This window comes from Rhinoderma darwinii, chromosome 5 (genome assembly GCF_050947455.1).
Source record: "Rhinoderma darwinii isolate aRhiDar2 chromosome 5, aRhiDar2.hap1, whole genome shotgun sequence".
Lineage (NCBI taxonomy): Eukaryota > Metazoa > Chordata > Amphibia > Anura > Rhinodermatidae > Rhinoderma > Rhinoderma darwinii.
This window is the reverse complement of record NC_134691.1, coordinates 162,558,618-162,583,303: the sequence shown is the minus strand read 5'-3', so window position 1 is coordinate 162,583,303 and position 24,686 is coordinate 162,558,618. Positions and strand designations below refer to the sequence as shown.

At 43.2% G+C, this 24,686-nt stretch overlaps 1 protein-coding gene across 4 annotated transcripts in view; it reads left to right on the top strand.

The window, feature by feature from the left end:
• The window catches only part of LOC142651700 (nucleoside hydrolase-like), a 150,672-nt gene extending 126,802 nt beyond the window's left edge, over positions 1-23,870 (top strand). For all 4 annotated transcript variants that reach the window (XM_075826711.1, XM_075826712.1, XM_075826710.1 and 1 more), the window contains 4 exons: positions 14,682-14,861; positions 15,219-15,330; positions 21,800-21,936; positions 23,340-23,870. In XM_075826711.1, coding sequence (XP_075682826.1) covers positions 14,682-14,861; positions 15,219-15,330; positions 21,800-21,936; positions 23,340-23,687 — 777 coding nt within the window. In that variant the 3' untranslated portion in view covers positions 23,688-23,870. The remainder of the gene's footprint in view (positions 1-14,681; positions 14,862-15,218; positions 15,331-21,799; positions 21,937-23,339) is intronic.
• The last annotated feature ends 816 nt before the right edge of the window (positions 23,871-24,686 follow it).

Here is a 24,686-nt window from a genome sequence, read left to right as displayed (position 1 = left end):
CCACCATGGCCGGAGGCTCCGCTAGCAGCCGCTATGGCTGCTACAGCGCGACGCCACTGAACACTACGGCAGAGCAGGGAGGTATCTCCCCGCTCTGCCATTAAACAAAAGACATGTATCCCCTCTCCACAGGATATCCACAGGATAGGGGATACATGTGTGATCGCTGGCAGCAATAAGGAGAACGGGGGACTGAAAGTCCCCTGAAGTTCTCCATCACAAACCTCGGACTTCCGAGGTCTGTGTCGGCAGCTCCGTAGAAATGAATGGAGCGCTGGTCGCGCTTGTGCGCATGCGTGACCAGCGCTCCTTTCATTTTTATGCTGGGTATGCAAGAAAAAAGGAGTCTCCAAGGGCGCTGCTGCACTTTAGTTTAACGTATCAATACATGAGTAATGATCAGTCACGTATGAGAGAGAATAAAATAAAGGTTTATTTCAACAATACGGCTACGTGTTTCAATGCCGCACCGGCATCTTCATCAGGCCATGGAAAAGCATACAAACTACACTGCTTAAATGCACACATATCATTAGAAAAACCCGCCAATGTGACCGGGGTCAGAGTGCTCAAATGACGTCATAGGTCAAGGTTTGAAATTAAAATGTAAGTTATAAGCAAAAATAGTAAAAAGTTATACATATAAAAGAAAAAACAATAATACCCTACAATGCTAGAGAAAAGGGAATAGAATATTAGCAAAAAATGACATATTAATGTAATAGACCTCATTTAAACAATAACGCGGCATACAAGGCATCCAAAAGAATGCTAGATACTGAAACACCCGTTTGGATGTCAGAATAGCATCCATCTGGATGTTAAAAGACCCAAACATCCAACTGGATGCATGAATTATGTCAGACATCCATTTGGATGCCGAAGTGACATCCATTAGGATGCTAAAAGTGACAGCATCCATTTGGATGCATAAAGAACATCCATTTAGACGCTAAGAGCGACAGTGTCCATTTAGATGCTAACAAGGCATACATTTGGATGCTAACCCAGAAGGGGTCAGCTAGGAGTACAGCTGAACGTATTAGTCATGTTTTTGGATTAGCAGAGTGCAATGGGTGATCAAATTGAACGTTTAGTGAGATAGAGCAGCAGCGGATAAATTATAGCTGGAAAGGGCAGTGTCAGCGCGTGTGGGCGCTGGACAACAAAACATGATAAAGCAAGTATTAAAAACATATGAACTATAAAAGTTATATATATAAAAAAATTGTTATAGTCAAATTTCATTAAAAGATTATAATAATGCACAAAGGGTATAATGATAATCTTATATTAGTCCTAACAAACCGGAACATCGGAAAACAGGAATTATGAATAAGACGGAAAAAAAAAGGGAAACAGAGTGCCATAGATTACAAAAGGATTGTAAATGGAAGGGTGAATATACCTAAATAAAGGACCACTAAAAGATCTTATGGGATTATCAATAAAAGGAATAAAGAGGATAGGACTTCAACGTGTCAATAATTCAATAGTGACACCCCGTTATTAGGATTTTACTCTAGGGTTGATTCAGATAAATCATTCAGACCGTCTGGTTGGAGGGTCTTGAGTTTAAAAATCCAATAATTTTCACGCTGTTTAAGCTTGCTGAATCTATTAGCAACATTAAGTAGGATCTGTTCAATTGGTGTGATTAATATTTTATTAAAAAGGCTACTATGTGTAGAGGCAAAGTGACGGGAGACACTATTTTTCATAAAGCCCGTATTTACATTAAACCTATGGCTATTGATTCTTGTCCGTAGGCATTGTGTTGTGCGGCCAATATACTGTAAGTGGCAGGGACATTCCAACATATAAATTACATAGGAGCTTCTACAATTAAGGAAGCTCCTAATATTAAAGGATTCCTCAGTTACTGTAGATGTGTATGTAGTGGCTTTATGGGCCATGTTAGTGCTTTCATTTTTAGTGAGCTGCGCAGACGCCGGAAGTCAGAGGTTAGTCATGGAGAACTTGGGGGACTTTCAGTGCCCCGTTCTCCCTATCGCTGCAAGCGATCACACATGTATCCCCTATCCTGTGGATAGGGGATACATATCTTTTATTAGGACACACTGTAGGTCGCATGTTTTTGGGAGGGGGGACGCTGTATGGCGTTCCCTACAGTGGGGGGCTGTATGGCGTTCCCTACAGGGGGGGCCTGTATGGCGTTCCCTACAGGGGGGGCCTGTATGGCGTTCCCTACAGGGGGGGCTGTATGGCGTTCCCTACAGTGGGGGGCTGTATGGCGTTCCCTACAGGGGGGGCCTGTATGGCGTTCCCTACAGGGGGGGCTGTATGGCGTTCCCTACAGTGGGGGGCTGTATGGCGTTCCCTACACGGGGGGCCTGTATGGCGTTCCCTACAGGGGGGGCTGTATGGCGTTCCCTACAGGGGGGCTGTATGGCGTTCATAACAGGGGGGGCTGTATGGCGTTCCCTACAGGGGGGGGCTGTATGGCGTTCCCTACAGGGTGGGCTGTATGGCGTTCCCTACAGGGGGGCTGTATGGCGTTCCCTACAGGGGGGGGCTGTATGGCGTTCCCTACAGACCCCCCTGTAGGGAACGCCATACAGACTCCCTGTAGGTAACGCTATACAGCCCCCCTGTAGATAATGCCATACAGCCCCCTCTGTAGATATCGCCATACAGCCCCCATGCAAGCGATCACACATGTATCCCCTATCCTGTGGATAGGGGATACATATATTTTATTAGGACACACTGTAGGTCGCATGTTTTTGGGAGGGGGGAAGCTGTATGGCGTTCCCTACAGAGGGGGGCTGTATGGCGTTCCCTACAGGGGGGGGCTGTATGGCGTTCCCTACAGGGGGACGGCGCTGTATGGCGTTCCCTACAGGGGGGGACGCTGTATGGCGTTCCCTACAGGGGGGGACGCTGTATGGCGTTCCCTACATGGGGGGGACGCTGTATGGCGTTCCCTACAGGGGGGGGACGTATGGAGTTCCCTACAGGGGGGGCTGTATGGCGTTCCCTACAGGGGGGGCTGTATGGCGTTCCCTACAGGGGGGGCTGTATGGCGTTCCCTACAGACCCCCCCTGTAGGGAACGCCATACAGACTCCCTGTAGGTAACGCTATACAGCCCCCTGTAGATAACGCCATACAGCCCCCACTGTAGATAGCGCCATACAGCCCCCCCTGTAGGGAACGCCATACAGTCCCCCCTCTAGATAACGCCATACAGTCCCCCCGTAGATAACGCCATACAGTCCCCCCTCTAGATAACGCCATACAGTCCCCTCTGTAGATAGCGCCATACAGTCCCCCCTGTAGATAACGCCATACAGACCCCCTGTAGGGAACGCCATACAGCCCCCCGTAGATAACGCCATACAGTCCCCCCTCTAGATAACGCCATACAGCCCCCTCTGTAGATAGCTCCATACAGCCCCCCTGTAGATAGCGCCATACAGCCCCCCTGTAGATAGCGCCATACAGCCCCCCTGTAGATAGCGCCATACAGCCCCCCTGTAGATAGTGCCATATAGCCCCCCTGTAGATAGTGCAGTGCCATACAGTCCCCCTGTAGATAGCGCCATACAGCCCCCCCTGTAGATAGCGCCATACAGCCCCCCTGTAGGAAACGCCATACAGTCCCCCCCCTGTAGGGAACGCCATACAGTCCCCCCTGTAGGGAACGCCATACAGTCCCCCCTGTAGGGAACGCCATACAGTCCCCCCTGTAGGGAACGCCATACAGTCCCCCTGTAGGGACCGCCATACAGTCCCCCCTGTAGGGAACGCCATACAGTCCCCCCTGTAGGGAACGCCATACAGTCCACCCTGTAGGGAACGCCATACAGTCCCCCCTGTAGGGAACGCCATACAGTCCCCCCTGTAGGGAACGCCATACAGTCCCCCCTGTAGGGAACGCCATACAGTCCCCCCTGTAGGGAACGCCATACAGTCCCCCCTGTAGGGAACGCCATACAGTCCCCCCTGTAGGGAACGCCATACAGTCCCCCCTGTAGGGAACGCCATACAGTCCCCCCGTAGATAGCGCCATACAGCCCCCTCTGTAGATAGCGCCATACAGCCCCCTCTGTAGATATCTACAAAGGGGGCTGTATGGCGTTATCTACAGGGGGGCTGTATGGCGTTATCTACAGGGGGCTGTATGGCGTTATCAAAAGGGGGGGTTTGTAAAAAAGGCACTATCTACAAGGGGGGGGGGGGCCCAGTCAAAAGTTTGCTATGGGGCCCAGTCTTTCCTAGTTACGCCCCTGGAAATTATCTAGGGGTATAGTCAGAGGCGTAGCTAGGTTCTCCTGCACCCGGGGCAAATATTCAGATTGGCGCCCCCCCCCCAACTTATTTCCCGACATCTCCTTCCTTCCCCCTCGCCATGTTTGCTTTCTCTACCAATCAATGAGGTGTAATTTTTTTCACAATTTTTTTAATATAACTCGAGTATAAAAGCATTTCTACATTTTACAAGCTTTATAAATAGCGCCACACCCCCCTTGTAAATAGAGCCACATTCCCCCCTTTTAAATAGCGCCACACTCCCCCCCCCCCTTGTACTTCGCGCCACACTGTGAACAGAGCGGTGAGCGGTAGCCCACTGCTACCACTCTCCGCTCTGCCTGGTGTGACTTACCGGAGGAGCCAAGGAGGTCATGCGGCGCAGGCAGCGGCTGAGTTCCTTCTGACTAGGGTTGGTGACAGCCAGGGCCGGCCTTAGGTTGGGTGGCGCCCTGTGCGGGACTCTCTATTGCCGCCCCCTACACAAACCAAAAATTAACCACATACATGGACACGCTGGAACATATATACTGTACATACATAAAGACACAGATATTTAGACATACAGGCAAATATACATACACACATCTGGAATATATACATACAGGTAAATATATAGACGTACAGACACATATATATATACACACACACACACACACACACACACACACACACACACACACACACAGGCAGATAAATACACAGATAGGAACATATACAATTACAAAAAAGGCACATATATACAAATACAAAGACACATTCACAGACCCATATATACGCACACAGGCACATATGTACACAGCATAGATAATGTAGTTATGTCACCTGCAGTCCTATGTAACACCACAGGTAACACACAGTGATAACTCTCTGATTACAGATAATGTTGTAGCTGTTGCCTGCAGTCCTATGTAACATCACAGATAACACAGTGATAACTCTGAGTACAGATAATGTAGTAGATGTAAGAGACAAACACATGCAGAGACAGAGACACACACACACACACACACACACACACACACACACACACAAAGACAGAGGCACACACTGTATACACACTACACACACAGACACTCACTCACTGTCTCCTTGCTGACAGCATCACAGGTCAGGACGGGCTGTGGGCGGAGCTTTCTCTCTGCTTCTCGGCATGTGTAAAAGCAGAGCTGGAAGGCTGCAGCACGGGAGTAGACCTGTCCCCTGACCTGTGTTATCTGACCTCATGTCACTGACGTGAGGTCAGGTGACGGGTAAGGTGACTGGACTGGTCCACTTCCTGGCCGTCACAGACCCCAGTCAGAACGTCGTCATTTCCTGGCTCTTGATAAAGCTGCTGCAGGTGTCCGACATACGGGGCACTCCCCCCTTCCCTACCACCTAGTTGCGTCCGGGGCACATGCCCCGCCTGCCCCCCTCCTAGCTACGCCCCTGGGTATAGTGAGCATTTTGACCCTACAAATGTTGCTGTGCTTTTTCTCATTTAGGTAATTTATTCTCATTTCCACAAGGACTAAAGGAGAAAAAGCACCACAACATTTGTAAAGCAATTTCTCCCGAGTAAAACAGTATCCCACATGTGGTAATTAACGGCTGTTTGGACAGGGGTAAGGAGGGAAAGTGCGCCATTTGGCTTTTGGAGCTGAAATTTAGTAGGAATTGTTTGCGGTGGCCATGTCACATTTGCAAAGCCCTTGAGGGACCAAAACAGGGAAAACGCCCAAAAAGTGACTCCATTTAGGAAACTATACCCCTTGAGGAATTCATCTAGGGGTGTAGTGAGCATTTTGACCCCACAGGTGTTTCATAGAATTTATTAGAATTGGGCAGTGAAAATAAAAGCAATCCCTTTTCTTCAATAAGACATAGCTTTAGCTCAAACTTTTTTCATTTTCTCAACAAATAAACGAAAAAAAGAGCAAGGATCAGCGCCATTTGGCTTTTGGAGCACAGATTTTGGTGAATTGGTTTCTTGACACCATGTCGCTTTTGCAAAGCCCCTAAGGTACTAGTACAGTGGAAACAACCCAAAAGGGACTCCATTTGGGATACTACACCCCTTGAGGAATTAGTCTAGGGGTGTAGTGGGCATTTTGACTCCACAGGTGTTTCATAGATTTTATTTGAATTGGGCAGTGAAAATAAAAACAATCCTTTTTTTCCAATAAGACGTAGCTTTAGTGCAAAATTTGTAATTTTCTCAAAAAATAAAGGAGCAAAAATCATTTTCTTAACAAATAAAGGAAAAAAGGAACCCCAACATTTGTCAAGCAATTTCTCCCGAGTACGGCAATACCCCATATGTGGTCATAAGCTGTTTTTTTGGGCACACGGCAGGGTTCAGAAGGGAAGGAGCACCATTTAGCTTTTGGAGTGCAGATTTTGCTGGATTGGTTTCTGGTCGCATTTGCAAAGCTCCTGTGGGACAAACTGTGGGAACCCCCCAGAAGTGACCACATTTTGGAACCTACACCCCTCAAGGTATTCACCCATGGGTGTAGTGAGCATGTTAACCCTGCATGTGTTTTACAGAAATTAGTGTGCACTCGATGTTGCAGAGTGAAAATGGGATTTTTTTTCCATAGATATGCCAATATGGAGTGCACAGCTTGTGCCACATGACAGCTCTCTAATTATTATGCTGTGTTTCCCTGTTTTAGATTCCCCCTACATCTGGCCTTAATCTTTCTCCTGGACATTCGACAGGGCTCAGGAGTGAAAGAGTACCATTAGAAATTGAGGCCTAATTTGGCGACTTACAATGTATTGGTTCACAATTGCAGATGCTCTGATGTGAAATAATAAAAGAGAAACCCTGAGAAGTGACCTGATTTTACAAAACTACACCCCTCAAGGCATTTATTAAGGGGTGTAGTGAACATTTTCACCCACAGGTCTTTTCCATAAATGAATGCGCTGCGGATGGTACAAAGTAAAACATTTCAATTTTTCCCCAGATATGCCAATTCAGTGGAAAATATGTCGTGCCCTGCTTATGCCACTGGAGAGACACACCCCAAAAATTGGTAAAAGGGTTCTCCCGGGCATGGCGGTGCCATATATGTGGAAGTAAACTGCTGTTTGGGCACGCTGTAGGGCTCAGAAGGGAGGGAGTGCCATTTGGCTTTTGTTGCACAGATTTTGCTTGGTAGTAGTTTTGTTTGGAGTTTTACTGGTATTTCAGTTTATAATATGGGGGCATATGTGAGCTGGGCAGATTACATCAGGGGCATAGTCAGGTGGTATGATGATGGGGTAAACGATAAAATAATCCATAGATGTGTGTTACGCTGTGAAGCAATCCTTTCTGCACAGGCCAGTGTCGCACTGATGAATGGTGTCCTTACTTATCCCCCTTTTGGTCCACACTCCGCACCTTTGCAGTTTGGGGAATTTTGCTGGGAAGTGTTGTCCTGGTATAATACGGGCACCCTGGCTTCCAGCAGATATCTTTGGGCCCTCCCCTTCCCGGTTCCCTAGTTTTAGGGCCCCGATAAATCGCCTCTTGAAACAGAAGAAATGTTCCTCTCTGATCTGCACAACCGCATACTTTTATTTCCTGATTTATTGGAGCCTTAACTTATTTTATTTTTTCATAGACGTAGTGGTATGAGGGCTGTTTTTTTGCGGGACAAGCTGTAGTTATTATTGGTACCATTTTGGGGTACATGCGACTTTTTGATCACTTTTTATCCTATTTTTTGGGGAGGCAAGGTGACCAAAAAACAGCAATTCTGGAATCGTTTTTTTTTTTTTTTATATACAGCGTTCACATTGCGTTATAAACTACATGTTAACTTTATTCTGCGGGTCAGTACAATTCCGGCGATACCTAATTTATAGCACTTTTTTATGTTTTACAACTTTTTGCACAATATTACTTTTGTAAAAAGAATGTATTTTTTGTGTCACCATGTTGAGAGAACCATAACTTTTTAATTTTTCTGTCAACAGAGCTGTATCAGGGCTTGTTTTTTGCAAAACAAGCTATAGTTTATATAGGTACCATTTTTGGATACATGCAACTTTTTGATCACTTTTTATTTAAATTTATGTAGGGCAAAGTGACCAAAAATAAATTCTGGCAGTTTTTTACGGGTTTTTTTTACGCCGTTCACCGCGTGGAATAAATAACATAATATTTGTATAGTTCAGGCTGTTACGGTCACGGCGATCCCAAATATGTATGGTTTATTGCTTTTTTTCCATAATAAAGGACTTGATAAGGGAAAAAGGGCGATTTGTGTTTTATTTTATTACTTGAAACTTTTATTATATTTTTTTTTTTACACTTTTCTTTAGTCCCACTAGGGGACTTAAAGGTCCAACTGTCAGATTTTTCTTTCTAATACATTGCACCTATGTAGTGCAATGTATTAGATCTGTCAGTCATTCACTGTCAGAAAGCAGATTAGGCTTAATCTGCTTCCATAATGGCAGAGCAGGCCATTGTTAGGTCTCCTGTTGCCATAGTAGAAGTCGGCAGCTGTGCGATTGCAGGTCCCAGCTGCCGATCTGCTAACAACCACAAAGATGAAGCGATTGCTTCCGATGGCTGCATCTAAGGGGTTAATTGCAGGGATCAGAGCTAGCTCCGGTTGCTGCAGTTACAGGTGGATTTGAGCTGTAACATATAGCTGACATCCACCGCTGATGAGGCTGGCTCAGCTCCTAAGCCAGCGCCATCTTGCCGGCGGCTACAGAAGCCTTTCAGGCCCCGCCTCTTCGTGGGTGCTGAAAGTTTTCTGTGCTAGGCAGACCGTGAGGCCGCTATTAGGCCTCCGGTTGCCATTGCAGCCACCGACAACCTGGCGATTTCATTGCTGGGGTGTCGATGAGCTGCAAACACCTTAAATTCAGTGATCGCTTTTGACGGCTGCATTTAAGGGGTCAATGGTGGGGATCGAAGCTAACTTCAGTCCCCGCCATTACAGCAGGATGTCAGCTGTAAGATACAGCTGACATCCGGGGATGATGGCACCGACTCAGCTTCTGAGCCGGTGCCATGCATTTGTCATAAGTATACAACTTTTTGCGGGAAGCTCTGGCTATCCATGACGTATACTTATGACAAATGTCGAAGGGGTTAAACACGCCCAGTCCTCTGGCTGTAAACAATGTCCTCCTTTCACTTAGGATCTGGTATGGAATCATAAGCATATTTATAGTTTTTTTCTGATCCAGAGGAGGCTAAGGAATGGGTGGCTGTGAATTTAAAATCAAATGAGTAGGGGGAGGCAGTTAGTGTATGAGGCCGGGGTATAATGGTTGGTGCGTAGTTCTAAAAAAATGTAATGAAATACATTTACTGAAAGTAAAAAATAAAAAAATAAAATGTTGCATAGAGTTAGATAGTGAAAAGGAGTCTGTTTAGTGGTACTTGGTATTGTACTAGATGGACTATGTAGGGGTTATGGTAAGGGCGGGATGGGAGGGTTGTGTTTTTTTTGTTTTTGTTTTTTTAAATGTTATTACATTTTTTATATATATTGGGTTTTTTTGTCTCCACTTATTTCTCCTTCCCCTCTTCTGCTTGTCGTCCCCATAATAGGAAGGACCTATGCTTAAATGATGCCGGCAAATGGGATATTAGAGGTATGGGCTCTAGATTAAAGAGGCTCTGTCACCAGATTTTGCAGCCCCTATCTGCTATTGCAGCAGATCGGCGCTGCAATGTAGATTACAGTAACGGTTTTATTTTTAAAAAACGAGCATTTTTGGCCAAGTTATGACCATTTTTGTATTTATGCAAATGAGGCTTGCAAAAGTACAACTGGGCGTGTTTAAAGTAAAAGTCCAACTGGGCGTGTATTATGTGTGTTACAACTGGGCGTGTTTACTTCTTTTACTAGCTGGGCGTTCTGACTAGAAGTATCGTCCACTTCTCTTCAGAACGCCCAGCTTCTGGCAGTGTAGACACACAGCGTGTTCTCGAGAGATCACGCTGTGACGTCACTCACTTCCTGCCCCAGGTCCTGCATCGTGTCGGCCACATCGGCACCAGAGGCTACAGTTGATTCTGCAGCAGCATCAGCGTTTGCAGGTAAGTAGCTACATCGACTTACCTGCAAACGCCGATGCTGCTGCAGAATCAACTGTAGCCTCTGCTGCTGATGTGTCCTCGCTCGTCCGACACGATGCAGGACCTGGGGCAGGAAGTGAGTGACGTCACAGCGTGATCTCTCGAGAACACGCTGTGTGTCTGCACTGCCAGAAGCTGGGCGTTCTGAAGAGAAGTGGACGATACTTCTCATCAGAACGCCCAGCTAGTAAAAGAAGTAAACACGCCCCGATGTAACACACATAATACACGCCCAGTTGGACTTTTACTTTAAACACGCCCAGTTGGACTTTTGCAAGCCTCATTTGCATAAATACAAAAATGGTCATAACTTGGCCAAAACTGCTCGTTTTTTAAAAATAAAAACGTTACTGTAATCTACATTGCAGCGCCGATCTGCTGCAATAGGAGATAGGGGTTGCAAAATCTGGTGACAGAGCCTCTTTAAAAAGGGTTGCTATATTTGATCTTATTAGGAATTTTCTCCATGACATTGTTTGTCTTCAGGAGACCCATCTTGATAAAAACTCACTTCATGTAATAGAAATAAAATGGGCGCAGAAATCTTTCCACTCAGTATTTTTCTCCCATTCAAGAGGTGTATCAATTTTGATAGATAAAGATATTGGAGTGGAGATTATCTCAGTTAAGAAAATACAGAATTGTTTAGTACAGTTGAAGGAAAGGCGTCATGATATTTTTTTATTTTTTATTTAATAAAATATTATATTGACTTTATTTTTTCACACACATGTTTTTTTATTTATTAACACTTTCTTACTTTACTGGGGTCTGCCATGTTTTATTTAATCTGTGTATGTGTCTCTTAACGACACATACACGGATGGAATATGGCTGCTACAGTGTATAGGATATAACGAACGGGAGCCGTTACTTACATCTTGTGCTTCTGCCCTCTCTCTGTACTGCGCAAGCGCAGTTCAGAGCGACCCAGCATAGAAGCTGGTTTGTAGGGGGAAAGCCGGCGCCATTTTGAAGATCGGGTCGCACTGCAGGTAAGGTGTGTGTCTGTCTGTCACTCACACGTCCCCTCCCTCGCGACCCGCCCTCTTGTGGTGTGTGTGTGTGTGTAGCAGAGCTGTGTGTGGCTCTGCCAGGAGTGTCAAAAGTGGCTGCAGCGGGAAGCGTTAAAGAATAAAAGTGACTGGCCAGGGAGAGTTCGCCCTACTTTAAAACTCTAATTTACCTTTCATAAATCTGCTTTGTTCAATCTTGTCCAACAGGTGGAGCTAATGCTTTCTATACAGCCCAAAATTTTGCTAGAATTTGACTAACTTGCAAGTTTAGACACCATATGAATGTACATTTGAAATAGAATAAAGGTGAACTCTATTGTTTTGCCCTATATTTTTGCTGTGCATTTATTTACAGTACACATTTTAGAGATATAGGCAGTGGCGGATTAAGTAGACCATGGGCCCTGGGCTGTTACCCAAACTTGGGCCCCCCTTCCTCACCGGAACTATTTTTAACACTACCTTTTTGGGCAAGCATTAACAGTGTTACGATTCCCCTTGTCACAGCGCGGTGTCCCTACATACTGACAGTATCACACAGTGCAGGGACACAACCTCCTGACAAGGGGAATTGTCTATCAGTCCTGGACTGCAGAATGACTTTTTGTGAAATACAAGGATTCCTATAATAAACATGTCAGGAGAGGTGACAGATTCTCTATAAATCTAGTGACTCACAGGTGACGACGTCTCAGATTCTAGTAGTTTTTTTCCTCTTTTCTTCTCCATCCGGTCCAGCACTCATGACGACTTCTCCCGGCCATGACTCATTTCTGCAGAATTTGCCACTCAGACGTCTCCTCACTTTTCCAACATTTCCACACCTATAAACGAAAATAAAGTTATCATGGTGCCACATAGTGTACCCCTAAATATAATAGCACCAAACACTGCGCGCCTGAATATAATACCACACACTGTAAAACACCACATACACACAGCCCCCTGTACATAGTGCCACACACAGCCCCTGTAGATATTACACACCCCCATAGATATTGCACACCCCCATATATCGCCATACACAGCCCCCTCTATATATCACACATTCCCCTCGTAGAGCGTTACACACAGCCCCCTATAGATAGTGCCATACAGCCCTCCCCCTCTTGTAAATAGCACCAAAAAGCCCCACATATAAAGAGCGCCACACACATACCACTGTGGATAGCACTACACAGCCCCCCCCCCTTGTATATAGTGCCACACAGCGCTCCCCCTTGTATATAGTGCCACACAGCGCTCCCCCTTGTATATAGTGCCACACAGCGCTCCCCCTTGTATATAGTGCCACACAGCGCTCCCCCTTGTATATAGTGCCTCACAGCGCTCCCCCTTGTATATAGTGCCTCACAGCGCTCCCCCTTGTATATAGTGCCTCACAGCGCTCCCCCTTGTATATAGTGCCACAATGCTATGTACACATTTAAAAACGTTATATTATAATTATATATATATATATATATATATATATATATATATATATATATATATATATATATAATATATATATAGTATGTGTGTGTATCAGTGTGATTGATTGATTTTATTAAAAAATATTTTTACTTTTTGAGATACAGCTGCTTTGTATCCTGTATCCGTCAGGTCAGCAGGACTGACAGGATCAGTGACACGCAGGATCCACCTCAAATCTATCACATTTAAGATTATAATTTAGCGCAGGGCCCGTTTCACTGATCCCGTCAGTCCTGCTGACCTGACGGATACAGGATACAAAGCAGCTGTATCTCAAAGTGAAAATATTTTTTAATAAAATGTAATTACAAAGTTGCACCAAACACACATTTTTATTAAAAAAAAATAAAACCAACGTGATTTTTGCGACGTTTTTTCCGTAGACAATGCAGGTTTCGTTTTTTATCATTTTTATACACACCTTTTTTGCTATTTTAGAATTTTTATTCATAAAGTTTGAAAATAATAGTAAAAAAATAAGCTTTTTTACGTTTCAGCTATTTTTTTTGGGTAATAACATAGTTTTACCCTAAAATAGACCTTTTGTTTGTGATCGCCATTGTCTACCGTAAACTTTAATATATTACATGTCTATATTAGGGTAATTGGGTCAGCGCTAGCGTTACAACAATGATTGGCGGGGGGGGAACGTTTTTTTTTGGGGTGGGTATTTTATGTGTATTTATTATTATTTATTTTTTTTGCACTTTACTATTTTTTATTACTATGGTCTGATCCTCAAAGGTCAAAAAAGACCTTTGGGGAACTTTATATATTTTTTTTCTTTATTTTACACCATGTTTTTCCACTGTAACTGGGGTTGCACAGCAGCCCCAGTTACAGGGGAAATCAGCCCTCTCACAGTGACGATCGTCACTAACAGGGCTGTGCTGGGTCTAGTAAGACCGAGCAGCAGTCTGTCAGTAACGGCACCCGGTGATCATGTGACCAGTCACATGATCACCGGGAGGAATAGAGACAGCGCCGCTGCTGCTGTCTCTATTCCTATACACAGCGTTCATTGAACGCTGTGTAAGAAGACATCGGAGAAGACAGAAGCAGCGAAAGCTGCTTCTATCTTCTCCTCAGGGTCCCCGGCAGTCACTGACAGCCGGAGACCCGACATTCAGCTGCCCGATCGCGCGGGCAGCAAGTTAAAACCCGAGCCGTAGAAAGTCTATGGCTCGGGTTTTAAGGACCCGTCCCTGACCGCTGGCCGTAAAAATACAGCCAGCGGTCGGGAACCAGTTGGGCAGGAGGATAAGCCTGTACTGACCTCAGCGCCGGTGACCGACCGCCCGGCTCTTCTCTTGCTGCTTTGGAGTAACAGAACAGCCGTCCGTCGCTGTTCTGTTACTCAATGGCGGCGGGCCGCACTTGTCAGGGAGGCGTGTCCTACCTATTTCCCGGCCAATTCCCTGCTCCTCCTCATCTTCAGCCGTTAGCAGCGCTAGCGCGCTGAATAGATTTAGGAGATGATGTGCGTTTCGGGCTGCCATGGGCCCCCTGGGAGCCTCGGGCCCCGGGCGGCCGCCCGAAACGCCCATATGATAATCCGCCACTGGATATAGGTGAAGATAAATACAAAGTATCCTAATGTTTGCTACAACTGACATACAATGGTATTACACATGCATGAACTGACACTAGAATTTCCTAAAAAAGACCCATACTTTACATTTTAGGGGGAGCATGTACAGACAAAATCAGATCTTGCATAGTAACAAGTACTTAACAATTGAAACAAGAGAAGTGACAGCCCTGCTCACAGGAGTACATTTGAAATAAATGCCATATTGTTCGTTGGTTTACTTGTCTTTTTGAATTTTGTAGATTCCTGTCTTTAGAGGAGCATCAACAGCAATCCTAGGAAAAAATATCCGTGCATCAGATTTTCATGGTGTAGATGGTCTAGGAGACGTACCAGATCCCAATGCTCCTGGTTTGGAATTCATTCAAAAAGAGCATGCTGTTGATGCTATGAATCGACTTGCATCTGAGTATCCTGGAAAGGTAACCTGAATGAAATGGATAAACGGATAAAAAGGCCTGGGTATCGTATATGTGACTAGCCACCAGTTCTTCAGGAGACTGGTCACTGTACACACAAGAGAATGAGATAATGGGAGATCTGTATTTAATTGGCTATTGTATATATGCAGGTCATCATAAATTGACAAAAACAAGTGAAGGCTGGGCACTTTAGAAAACACTAGACACTGCAAGATACTTATGTCACATGGGAATGGGCATTATATGTACCAATGGAATCATTAGGCCACTTTATAGGTGACTAAGCAATGATAACCAATACTATGTATAAATTAATGTGCCACCAAGTTCATTCATTAAATTTGTTTTTAATTGCAGATTTCTTTAGTGGCTACAGGCCCGTTGACTAACTTAGCTCTCTCAGTAAGAATGGACCCTACCTTTCCCCAGAAACTTTACAGCTTGTACATAATGGGAGGAAATATGGAATGTAAGTCCCAGTGTATGGGTTGTCTACACATATTGCATTACTATTGTGGTAATTACAATATTGCCCAGGTCTTCATTTTGAATCAGCAAAATACAAAATCATTCGAAGGAAATACTTTTTTTCAACTGTTACAAATATATGGAATTGTTCACTGCCATTGCCCTGTGAGTGTCAGCGGAATGCATGCTGCTGTTTTATGGAGTCTGTATTCTACCAATGGAGCATTTCTGATAACAGCTATTCTCCCAATAAATATCTATTAATATATTTCCTTTATTATATATAAATATAGGTTCTAACCGTTGTAACTACACTTTAGCTGCTTAACCCCTTAAGGACGCAGCCTAGTTTGGGCCTTAAGGCTCAGAGCCCATTTTTGAAATCTGACATGTTTCACTTTATGTGGTAATAACGTCGGAATGCTCAAACCTATCCAAGCGATTCTGAGATTGTTTTCTCGTGACACTTTGGGCTTCATGTTCGTGGTAAAATTTGGTCGATATATTCAGTGTTTATTGGTGAAAAACTGCTAAATTTAGAGAAAATTTAGAAAAAATTTAATTTTTCAGAATTTAAATGCATCTGCTTGTAAAACAGATGGTTATACCACCCAAAATAGTTACTAGTTCACATTTCCCATATGTCTACATTAGATTGGCATCGTTTTTTGAACATTATTTTATTTTTCTTGGACGTTACAAGACTTAGAACATAAACAGCAATTTCTCATATTTTTAAGAAAATTTCAAAAGCCTTTTTTTTAAGGTACCTGTTCAGTTCTGAAGTGGCTTTGAGGGGCCTATGTATTAGAAACCCCCATAAACACCCCATTTTAAAAACTAGACCCCCTCAAAGTATTCAAAACAGCATTTAGAAAGTTTTTAAACCCTTCAGGCATTTCACAGGAATTAAAGCAAAGTGGAGGTGAAATTTGCAAATTTCATTTTTCTTGCTGAATTTCAATTTTATTCCATTTTTTTTGTGTAACACAGAAGGTTTTACCAGAGAAATACTACTAAATATGTATTGTCCAGATTCTGCCGTTTTTAGAAATGTCCCACATATGGCTCTAGTGTGCTCGTGGACTAAAACACAAGCCCTAGAAGCAAAGAAGCACCTAGTGCATTTTGAGGCCTCTTTTTTTATTAGAATATATTTTAGGCAGCATGCCAGGTTTGAAGAGGTGTTGAGGTGCCAAAACAGTAGGAATCCCCCAATAGTGACCCCATTTTGGAAACTACACCCCTCAAGGAATTCATTTATGGTTGTGGTTATCATTTTGACAACACAGTTTTTTCACAGCACCTATTTTAATTGGGCTGTGAAATTAAAAAAATTTCATTTTTTCCAATAAGATGTAATTTCTGATCAAAATTTTCTATTTTCACAGGGAACAAAATACCCTATTTTGTTTCCCAATTTGTCCTGAGTGCGGCAATACCCCATTTGTGGTGATAAACTGCCGTTTGGGCCCATGGGAGGGCTCAGACAAAGGAGCGCTATGTGTTCTTCGGAGTCCAGATTTTGCTGGATTGGTTTTCGGGTGCCATGTCGCATTTGCAGAGCTCCAGAGGTATCAAAGCAATGGAAACCCACCAGAAGTGACCCCATTTTGGAAACTGCACCCCTCAAGGAATTCATTTATGGGTGTTGTGACCATTTTGACCCCACAGTTTTTTCACAGAACTTATTTGAATTGGGCTGGGAATTAAAACAAAATTATTTTTTTCCAATAATATGTAGTTTTGGCTGAAAATTTCTTATTTTCACAAGAAATAAAATACCCCATTCTGTTGCCCAATTTGTCCTGAGTGCAGCAATACCCCATTTGTGGTGATAAACTGCCGTTTAGGCCCATGGGAGGGCTCAGAAGGAAAGGACCACCATTTGGCCTACTGGGGATTTTTTGGTGCAAAGTCATGTATTCAGAAGCCCCTGAGGTACCAGTACAGTTGAAACCCCCAAGAAGTGACCCCATTTTAAAAACTACACCCTTGAGGCATTCATCTAGAGGTGTAGTGAGCATTTTGACCCAAGACATACACCCCATAAACTGTAATGTGTGTTCTCACGGGTATGGCAATACCCTCAATGTGGCTGTTATCAGCTGCCTGGGCACGCAGCAGGGCTCAGAAGGGAAAGACGAGGGGGGATAAGCTGTGCGGAGTGCGTCAGGGTAAGTAAAACTGGGGTAGATTAAAAATCAAGGGATGTATGATCAATTTTGAAGCACTCTTTCATACGGAGCCTTAGTTTTTCCGGACACGTGTCACATTGCTATATTGTGTCCTTCTTTATCCCACTCTTATAGCAGACTTTGTACCTCTTTTGACTTTTTCCTTTCTTGCCAATTTGGGGAACTTCTCCTGGAAAGTGTTGCCCTGGTACGATGCGTGTGGCCCCGCTTCCAGAAGTACTGGGTGCACCCCCTTCTTGGTCAATAAAATTTAGTTTCTTGATAACCACCTCTTGAAATTCCAGGAAAGTTCCCATCTGGCCTGCACATCGACGTAGCACGTACGCGTTGTACAAAGCCATCTGTATGATGTGCCCCCCCTTCTTGGTCCCTAAAGATTTGGATCTTGATAATGATATGCACGGCCAGCTTCTTATACCACACAGCATGGCGCTGTAGTGCTTCAGGACTTTATTCTGACAAGTCCACCCCTCCCATGTACCTATTGTAGTCCAGGATGCTATATGGTTTGGGGGTCTCTGTACTGGTGCATGGGAACTGGTGTGGCATCTCTCTTGTCCTTGTACGTGACACACAATATATTGCTGCTAGATTGTGCCCTGCTCTCACCCCTTCTTATTTGCCCAAGCAGAGTCTTAGGGAGGCCTCTCAGATTTTTTCTAGCAGTGCCTCATGCCGCAGGACTTCTGGAAGCGAGGTAGTTGAAGAGTGGGACGCTGGTATAAAAATTATCCAGGTAGAGGTGGTAACCCTGGGGTCATCTCGGGGTGGGCACGGCTCATTATCAGTATAATGTAAGAAGCGAAGTATTGCCTAATTTATTTATTTTTTTAGGTTCCAGTTCAGTTCTGAAGTTGCTTTGAGGGGCCTATATATTAGAAACCCCTATGAAACACCCCATTTTAGAAACTAGACCCCTTAAAGTATTCACAACAGCATTTAGAAAGTTTATGAACCCTTTAGGTGTTTCACGGGAATTTAGAGCAGAGTAGAGGTGAAATTTACTTTCTTTATTTTTTTGTCAGAAAATCCTTTTTATACCATTTTTTTTTATAACACAAAAGGTTTTACCAGAGAAACGCAACTTAATACTTATTGCCCAGATTCTGCAGTTTTGAGAAATATCCCACATGTGGCCCTAGTGCGGTAATGGACTGAAGCACCGGCCTCCGAAGCAAAGGAGCACCTAGTGGATTTTGAGCCCTCCTTTTTATTAGGCACCATGTCCGGTTTGAAGAGGTCTTGTGGTGCCAAAACAGTGGAAACCCCCCCAAAAGTGAGCCCATTTTGGAAACTAGACACCTTGAGGAATTCATTGTAGTTTTCATGGGGTGCTTGCGACTTTTTGATCAGTTTTTATTTTAGGTAATGGAGCACGAACGATACAGCTGCCATGACCTAATAGTACGTCCAGGAGCAGGAAGGGGTTAAGGGTACCAAGAGGTTAAAAAATTGCTTTGACCAAATTGCTTTGACCACGATGGCAGGAAAACTCATAAAATCTAACTAGGGTTGCAGAAATTTGTGTGTGCTTAGAAATACTCTTAGGCCTCATTTACACAAGCGTGTGCGTTTTGCGCACCCAAAAAACGCGGCATTTTGCGTGCGCAAAAGGCACATGACAGCTCCGTGTGTCATCAGCGTATGATGCGCAGCTGCGTGATTTTCGCGCAGCCGCCATCATTATGACACTCCGTTTGGATGTTTGTAAACAGAAAAGCACGTGGTGCTTTTCTGTTTACATTCAGAGTTTGACAGCTGTTGCGCGAATCACGCAGTTCGCACAGAAGTGCTTCCGTGCGACATGCGTGGTTTTCATGCACCCATTGACTTCAATGGGTGAGTAATGCGCGAACAGCGCACAAAGATAGGACATGTCGTGAGTTTTTTTCAGCGGACTCACGCTGAGCAAAACTCACGGACTGTCTGCATGCCCCCATAGACTATTATAGGTGCGTACGACACGCCTGAAAAGCACGCACGTATATCACGCTCGTGTAAACGAGGCCTAAGGGTGAGTTCAGAGGTGGCAAATCCGCATTGCAATGGGTGCAGTCCACAATGAAAATTTGTGACAGTTGCGCAATAAAATGGGCATTCCGAGCCTTTGATCGGCTACAGCAGTCACATGGGATGAAACGTCATCACAGGTTGCCGGGCTGCGCTCGGAACAGAGGATCGTATCGCATTGAAATTGGCCCGGCGAAAGTATAAGTTAGATTTTAATAATTTTAAATTAAAAAAAAAAAGTGCCTTTTTTTTTCTCATTTTGCGATTTTTGTGGTGGAATCACAGCGTTTCCACTGCAAAAGTTGCAACATATGGCTATTTGTTGCAGATTTTGCATCCAAGTCAATGGGGAAAACCTGCAACAGGAGAGCAGCGATTCCGCAGAATAAATTGACATGCTGCGGACTAAAAAAAAACGCACCGCAGGTCAATTTATGAACGGTTTCTCAGCTGATTTTTTTTCTTCCACTATGTGGATGAAATTTGTCCAAATATTACCCAGACTACTGCTACTGTACTACGCTGCAGATTTTTCGCAATGAAGTCCATTGCGGAAAATCTGCAGTGTATACGCATGTGTGTATTCCTACCCTTAGGGTGCTTTTACACGCAGCAGACGTTTTGCAGAAATCTCTGTGACTGTCCTGTTCATCTGAAATCCATGGACATGCTGAAGAAACACTCCCGTTCAGATGTATGGAACTGATTTTCAGTCACAGAAGGTTCTGCAACTAATCTGCTATGTGTGAACATACCCTGGTTTGGTGGTCATCCATCTATCCCCAAAACCAAAGGTAACTGCCAAGTTACAAAATTGGGAACATATTCCAGCCAAGGGAAGAAGGAGAACACGTTAGAGGCTCTGTCACCACATTATAAGTGCCCTATCTCCTACATAATCTGATCGGAGCTGTAGTGTTTTATTTTGAAAAACTATAATTTTTGAGCAAGTTATGACCAAATTTAGATTTATGCTAATTCATTTCTTAATGCCCAGCTGGGCGTTTTTTAACTTTTGTCCAAGTGGGCGTTGTAAAGAGAAGTGTATGACGCTGACCAATCAGCATCATACACGTCTCTCCATTCATGTCCATTTGTACTCATCACATCGTGATCTCGCGAGATCACGCTGTGCTGTCACATACACCCACATTAACTTTACTGAAGTGTCTTGAGAGTGAATAGACATTGCCTCCAGCCAGGACGCAATGTCTATTCACACTCCCGACACTTCGGTAAAGTTTGTGTTGGATTTAATCACAGCACAGCGTGATCTTGCGAGATCACGCTGTGAATGACGAGATCACGCTTGAGCTCATAACTTGCTCAAAAATGATAGTTTTTCAAAATAAAAACCACTGTTGTTATGTACATTACAGCGCCGATCAGATTATCGAGGAGATAGGGCATGTATAATCTGGTGACAGAGCCTCTTTAAGAAAATCTGTTACAAAATCTGGATAGTGGATCTTGAGTAAGCTCTGCTAAATGGGGTTACAAACAAAATTTAAATGAACTGATATTTTTACTTAATAATAAACACGATATACTATCTAATATCACATGTTGTGTTTATATTAAGAAAATATTACTGATAACAAATATAAATCTTTATCATTGTATGATGTTAAAACACTGGCTGCTATGGAAAGTTACTACCTGTGAATCTTTCCTCTTCTATAGTACCTTCTGGTGAAAGAAGATAGACAGATAAAAGGGTCCGTTTTCCCATAGCAGCTAATCCAAAAATGTCTTCTTTCCAATCTGTGGTGAAAAAATGACAGAATTGGTTGTTACAGGGACTTCTAGACTTTATCTATATTCCGGTTTTTTTAATCTTGAAGCTCAATATGTGTTGAACCTTGCTGCTGACATTTTTCACAATGTTACCTGTGATTGATGATTGTGATTGAGAACGAATAAATGCCCAATTTGCATACCTTCACATTGTTATTACATGCTATATTTTTAAGGGTCTGTTGTGTCTTTAAAATCTCAGCATGTCACATGCATGTTGTTTTATATTGTATCTTCAATGGGTAAACACACCTTTTTTTTAAATTGTTTTTAAATTATTATTTTTTTGGGGATGTGATAGTGTAAAAGAACAGCATCATTATTGTCCTGTGTGAACTAGGCTATATATGAATTGCTGTATGCCATATTTAAGAATCTCTTTTAGGCAATGTAAAATAAAATACCTGCACTAGATAACGTTGTTCGTTCTGGAGTAATTTTAATGATAATATCCCTTTTGTTTAGCAAGAGGAAATACTACAGCTTGTGGAGAATTCAACTTCCTCGCAGACCCTGAAGCTGCCTACATTGTCCTCAATGACTACTTGTGTACAACCTATATTGCTACGTGGGAGCATTCATGTCGTTGCAAGCTCCCATGGGTAAGCAGAGGATACAAATTTTAGTGTTTATAGGCCAAATTTATGTTCGCATCAGATTTATACTGGGGACCTCACACTTTTATCTTACATGGTTCTTTATTTGTCTGCAGTATATAAACTATATAAGGAAAAGCTCCTTGTAAAATTGCACCAATAAGGCTACAGTCAAAGGCAGACCTAGATAGCTGAGGGCCCCTGTGCAATAACAGTGTGTGGGCCCCACATTCCCAGGCATACCCACAAAGATATACAAGCTTCTAACTGTTAAACCTTTCACTGCCAGGTATGTCTGGACATTTTGTACCAATAGTAGCTGGAACAATTTTACACTTTTGACATAAAACGTGAATTATAAAATAAAAAATGTACACACTAACCCCATACCAATATATATTCTACACTTTGAGACATGGCACATTGTCAAAATCCCATCCAGCACTTTATACACACAGACTCCTTCACAAAGTTTTGTGTCAAAGAGTACATTTTCGTTAAAAAAAAAAGGGAGAAAAGTTTCTTGTTTGTGGCTAAATGCCTAAACCAAGCAGAAAAATAGGCACCCAACACCTCCAAAAAATAAAATCTCAAGGTGTGCAGAGTTCATATGTGCCACTTATGCATATGTCCACATACATATATCTTAATAAAATCACCCGCAAACCATTCTAAATAGGGTACAAACCGCAATTTTTTCATAGGAGTAGCAGCAACATGGACCCCAAATACAGTGGCAGTCACAGTCCCCCACAAATACAGTGCCAGTCACAGTTTACTAAATACAGTAACAACCACATGTCAAGCTAATAGATGGTGGTTTCAAGCCGGGGTCTTTCCTCTATTAAATATGAAATGGGCTGTTTAAAGCAAACAACCCCTTGATTGTATGTCTTATGTGACTAAAGTTGCCAGGTAATTTGGGTGCATTAAAGGGGTACCTTCTCGCCAGAAATGTTAAAAAGACGGCAGGAGACCTCAGCAGTCGGGTTTCTTAGGCGACCATTAGATGCAAGGCGCCTCTCCTGCAAAGGTCTTTTGCAGGAGAGACTTTCAGCATCTTACAGTCCTCCTCTCCTGGCCACATCTCCCACCATCACTTTTAACTCCTTCGTGCATCATGATATAACTGTACGTCATAGCAGGAGGGGAAGACTAGAGTAGGCTGACTGGGGGGGCCTGCTCCATATGCTGCAGGTGTCAGCTGTGTATTAAAGCTTACACCCTTCTCTAACGTTCAGGATCAGAGATTACCCTGATCCTGGCCATTTCACCACTTAGATGCCGTGGTCAATAGCGACCACGGCATCTAAGTTGACAGTCAACCCATCGGCCCTGCAGCGACGCAAATGTAAAGTTTCTTCTTTAAGACATACTGCTGCATAATGATTTCTCTTTTGATTACACAGGAATGGTATGATAAATGGGTGAATATGGGGACCAAGAAATCAGACTTCATAAAGAAGATCTATGCCCACAGCTTACAGTACTCCAGAAGTGAGAAAGAGGAGAAGGCTATTGTGGATGGACCTGGTTTTGTCTCCTGTGATTCCTATGCTATGGCTGCAGCTATTGATGGCAGTACAGTTACAAAGGTCATTGAATGTGCAGTAACTGTAGAGCTCTCTGGAACATTTACTCGGGGAATGATGGTACTGGATTTAATTGATGATCTCAAGAAAAAAAATAAGGCCTTTGTGATGAATGGATGCGATATGGAAAAGTTTAAAATACTTATGGAGTCCACTGTAAAATAAGCTATGTAGTTGTATAGTAAATATAACATAGGCATAAGAACCATAAAATACAATGGATTCTCTGTTGGATATTGCTTTTGATATCATATTACACTAGGCCATTAAGCTTCTGATGTCAATTGTTACAATTATGCTGTAATCCCTCTTACCTAGCAAATATTATTAAAGTGAGTATGACTAAAATCTGCTTTTATTCTTGTCAGTTCACCTGTGTGTTACCATTATGCAAGACCCACATCTTATGATGGGCCCCCACATAGCTTGGAGGTACATTTGTTGCTTATAGAACTGATCTAAATGGATTGAGAAACAGAGTGATCAGTTTTCAAATCCTGATTTCAATCTGTTCGAAAAAAATAATAATAAATATATATATATATATATATATATATATATATATATATATATATATACACACACACAGTGAAGGAAATAAGTATTTGATCCCTTGCTGATTTTGTAAGTTTGCCCACTGTCAAAGACATGAACAGTCTAGAATTTTTAGGCTAGGTTAATTTTACCAGTGAGAGATAGATTATATTTAAAAAAAACAACAGAAAATCACATTTTACACAGAGAAATAAGTATTTGATCCCATACCAACCATTAAGAGTTCAGCCTCCTCCAGACCAGTTACACACTCCAAATCAACTTGGTGCCTGCATTAAAGACAGCTGTCTTAAATGGTCACCTGTATAAAAGACTCCTGTCCACAGACTCAATTAATCAGTCTGACTCTAACCTCTACAACATGGGCAAGACCAAAGAGCTTTCTAAGGATGTCAGGGACAAGATCATAGACCTGCACAAGGCTGGAATGGGCTACAAAACCATAAGTAAGACGCTGGTTGAGAAGGAGACAACTGTTGGTGCAATAGTAAGAAAATGGAAGACATACAAAATGACTGTCAATCGACATCGATCTGGGGCTCCATGCAAAATCTCACCTCGTGGGGTATCCTTCGTCCTGAGGAAGGTGAGAGCTCAGCCGAAAACTAC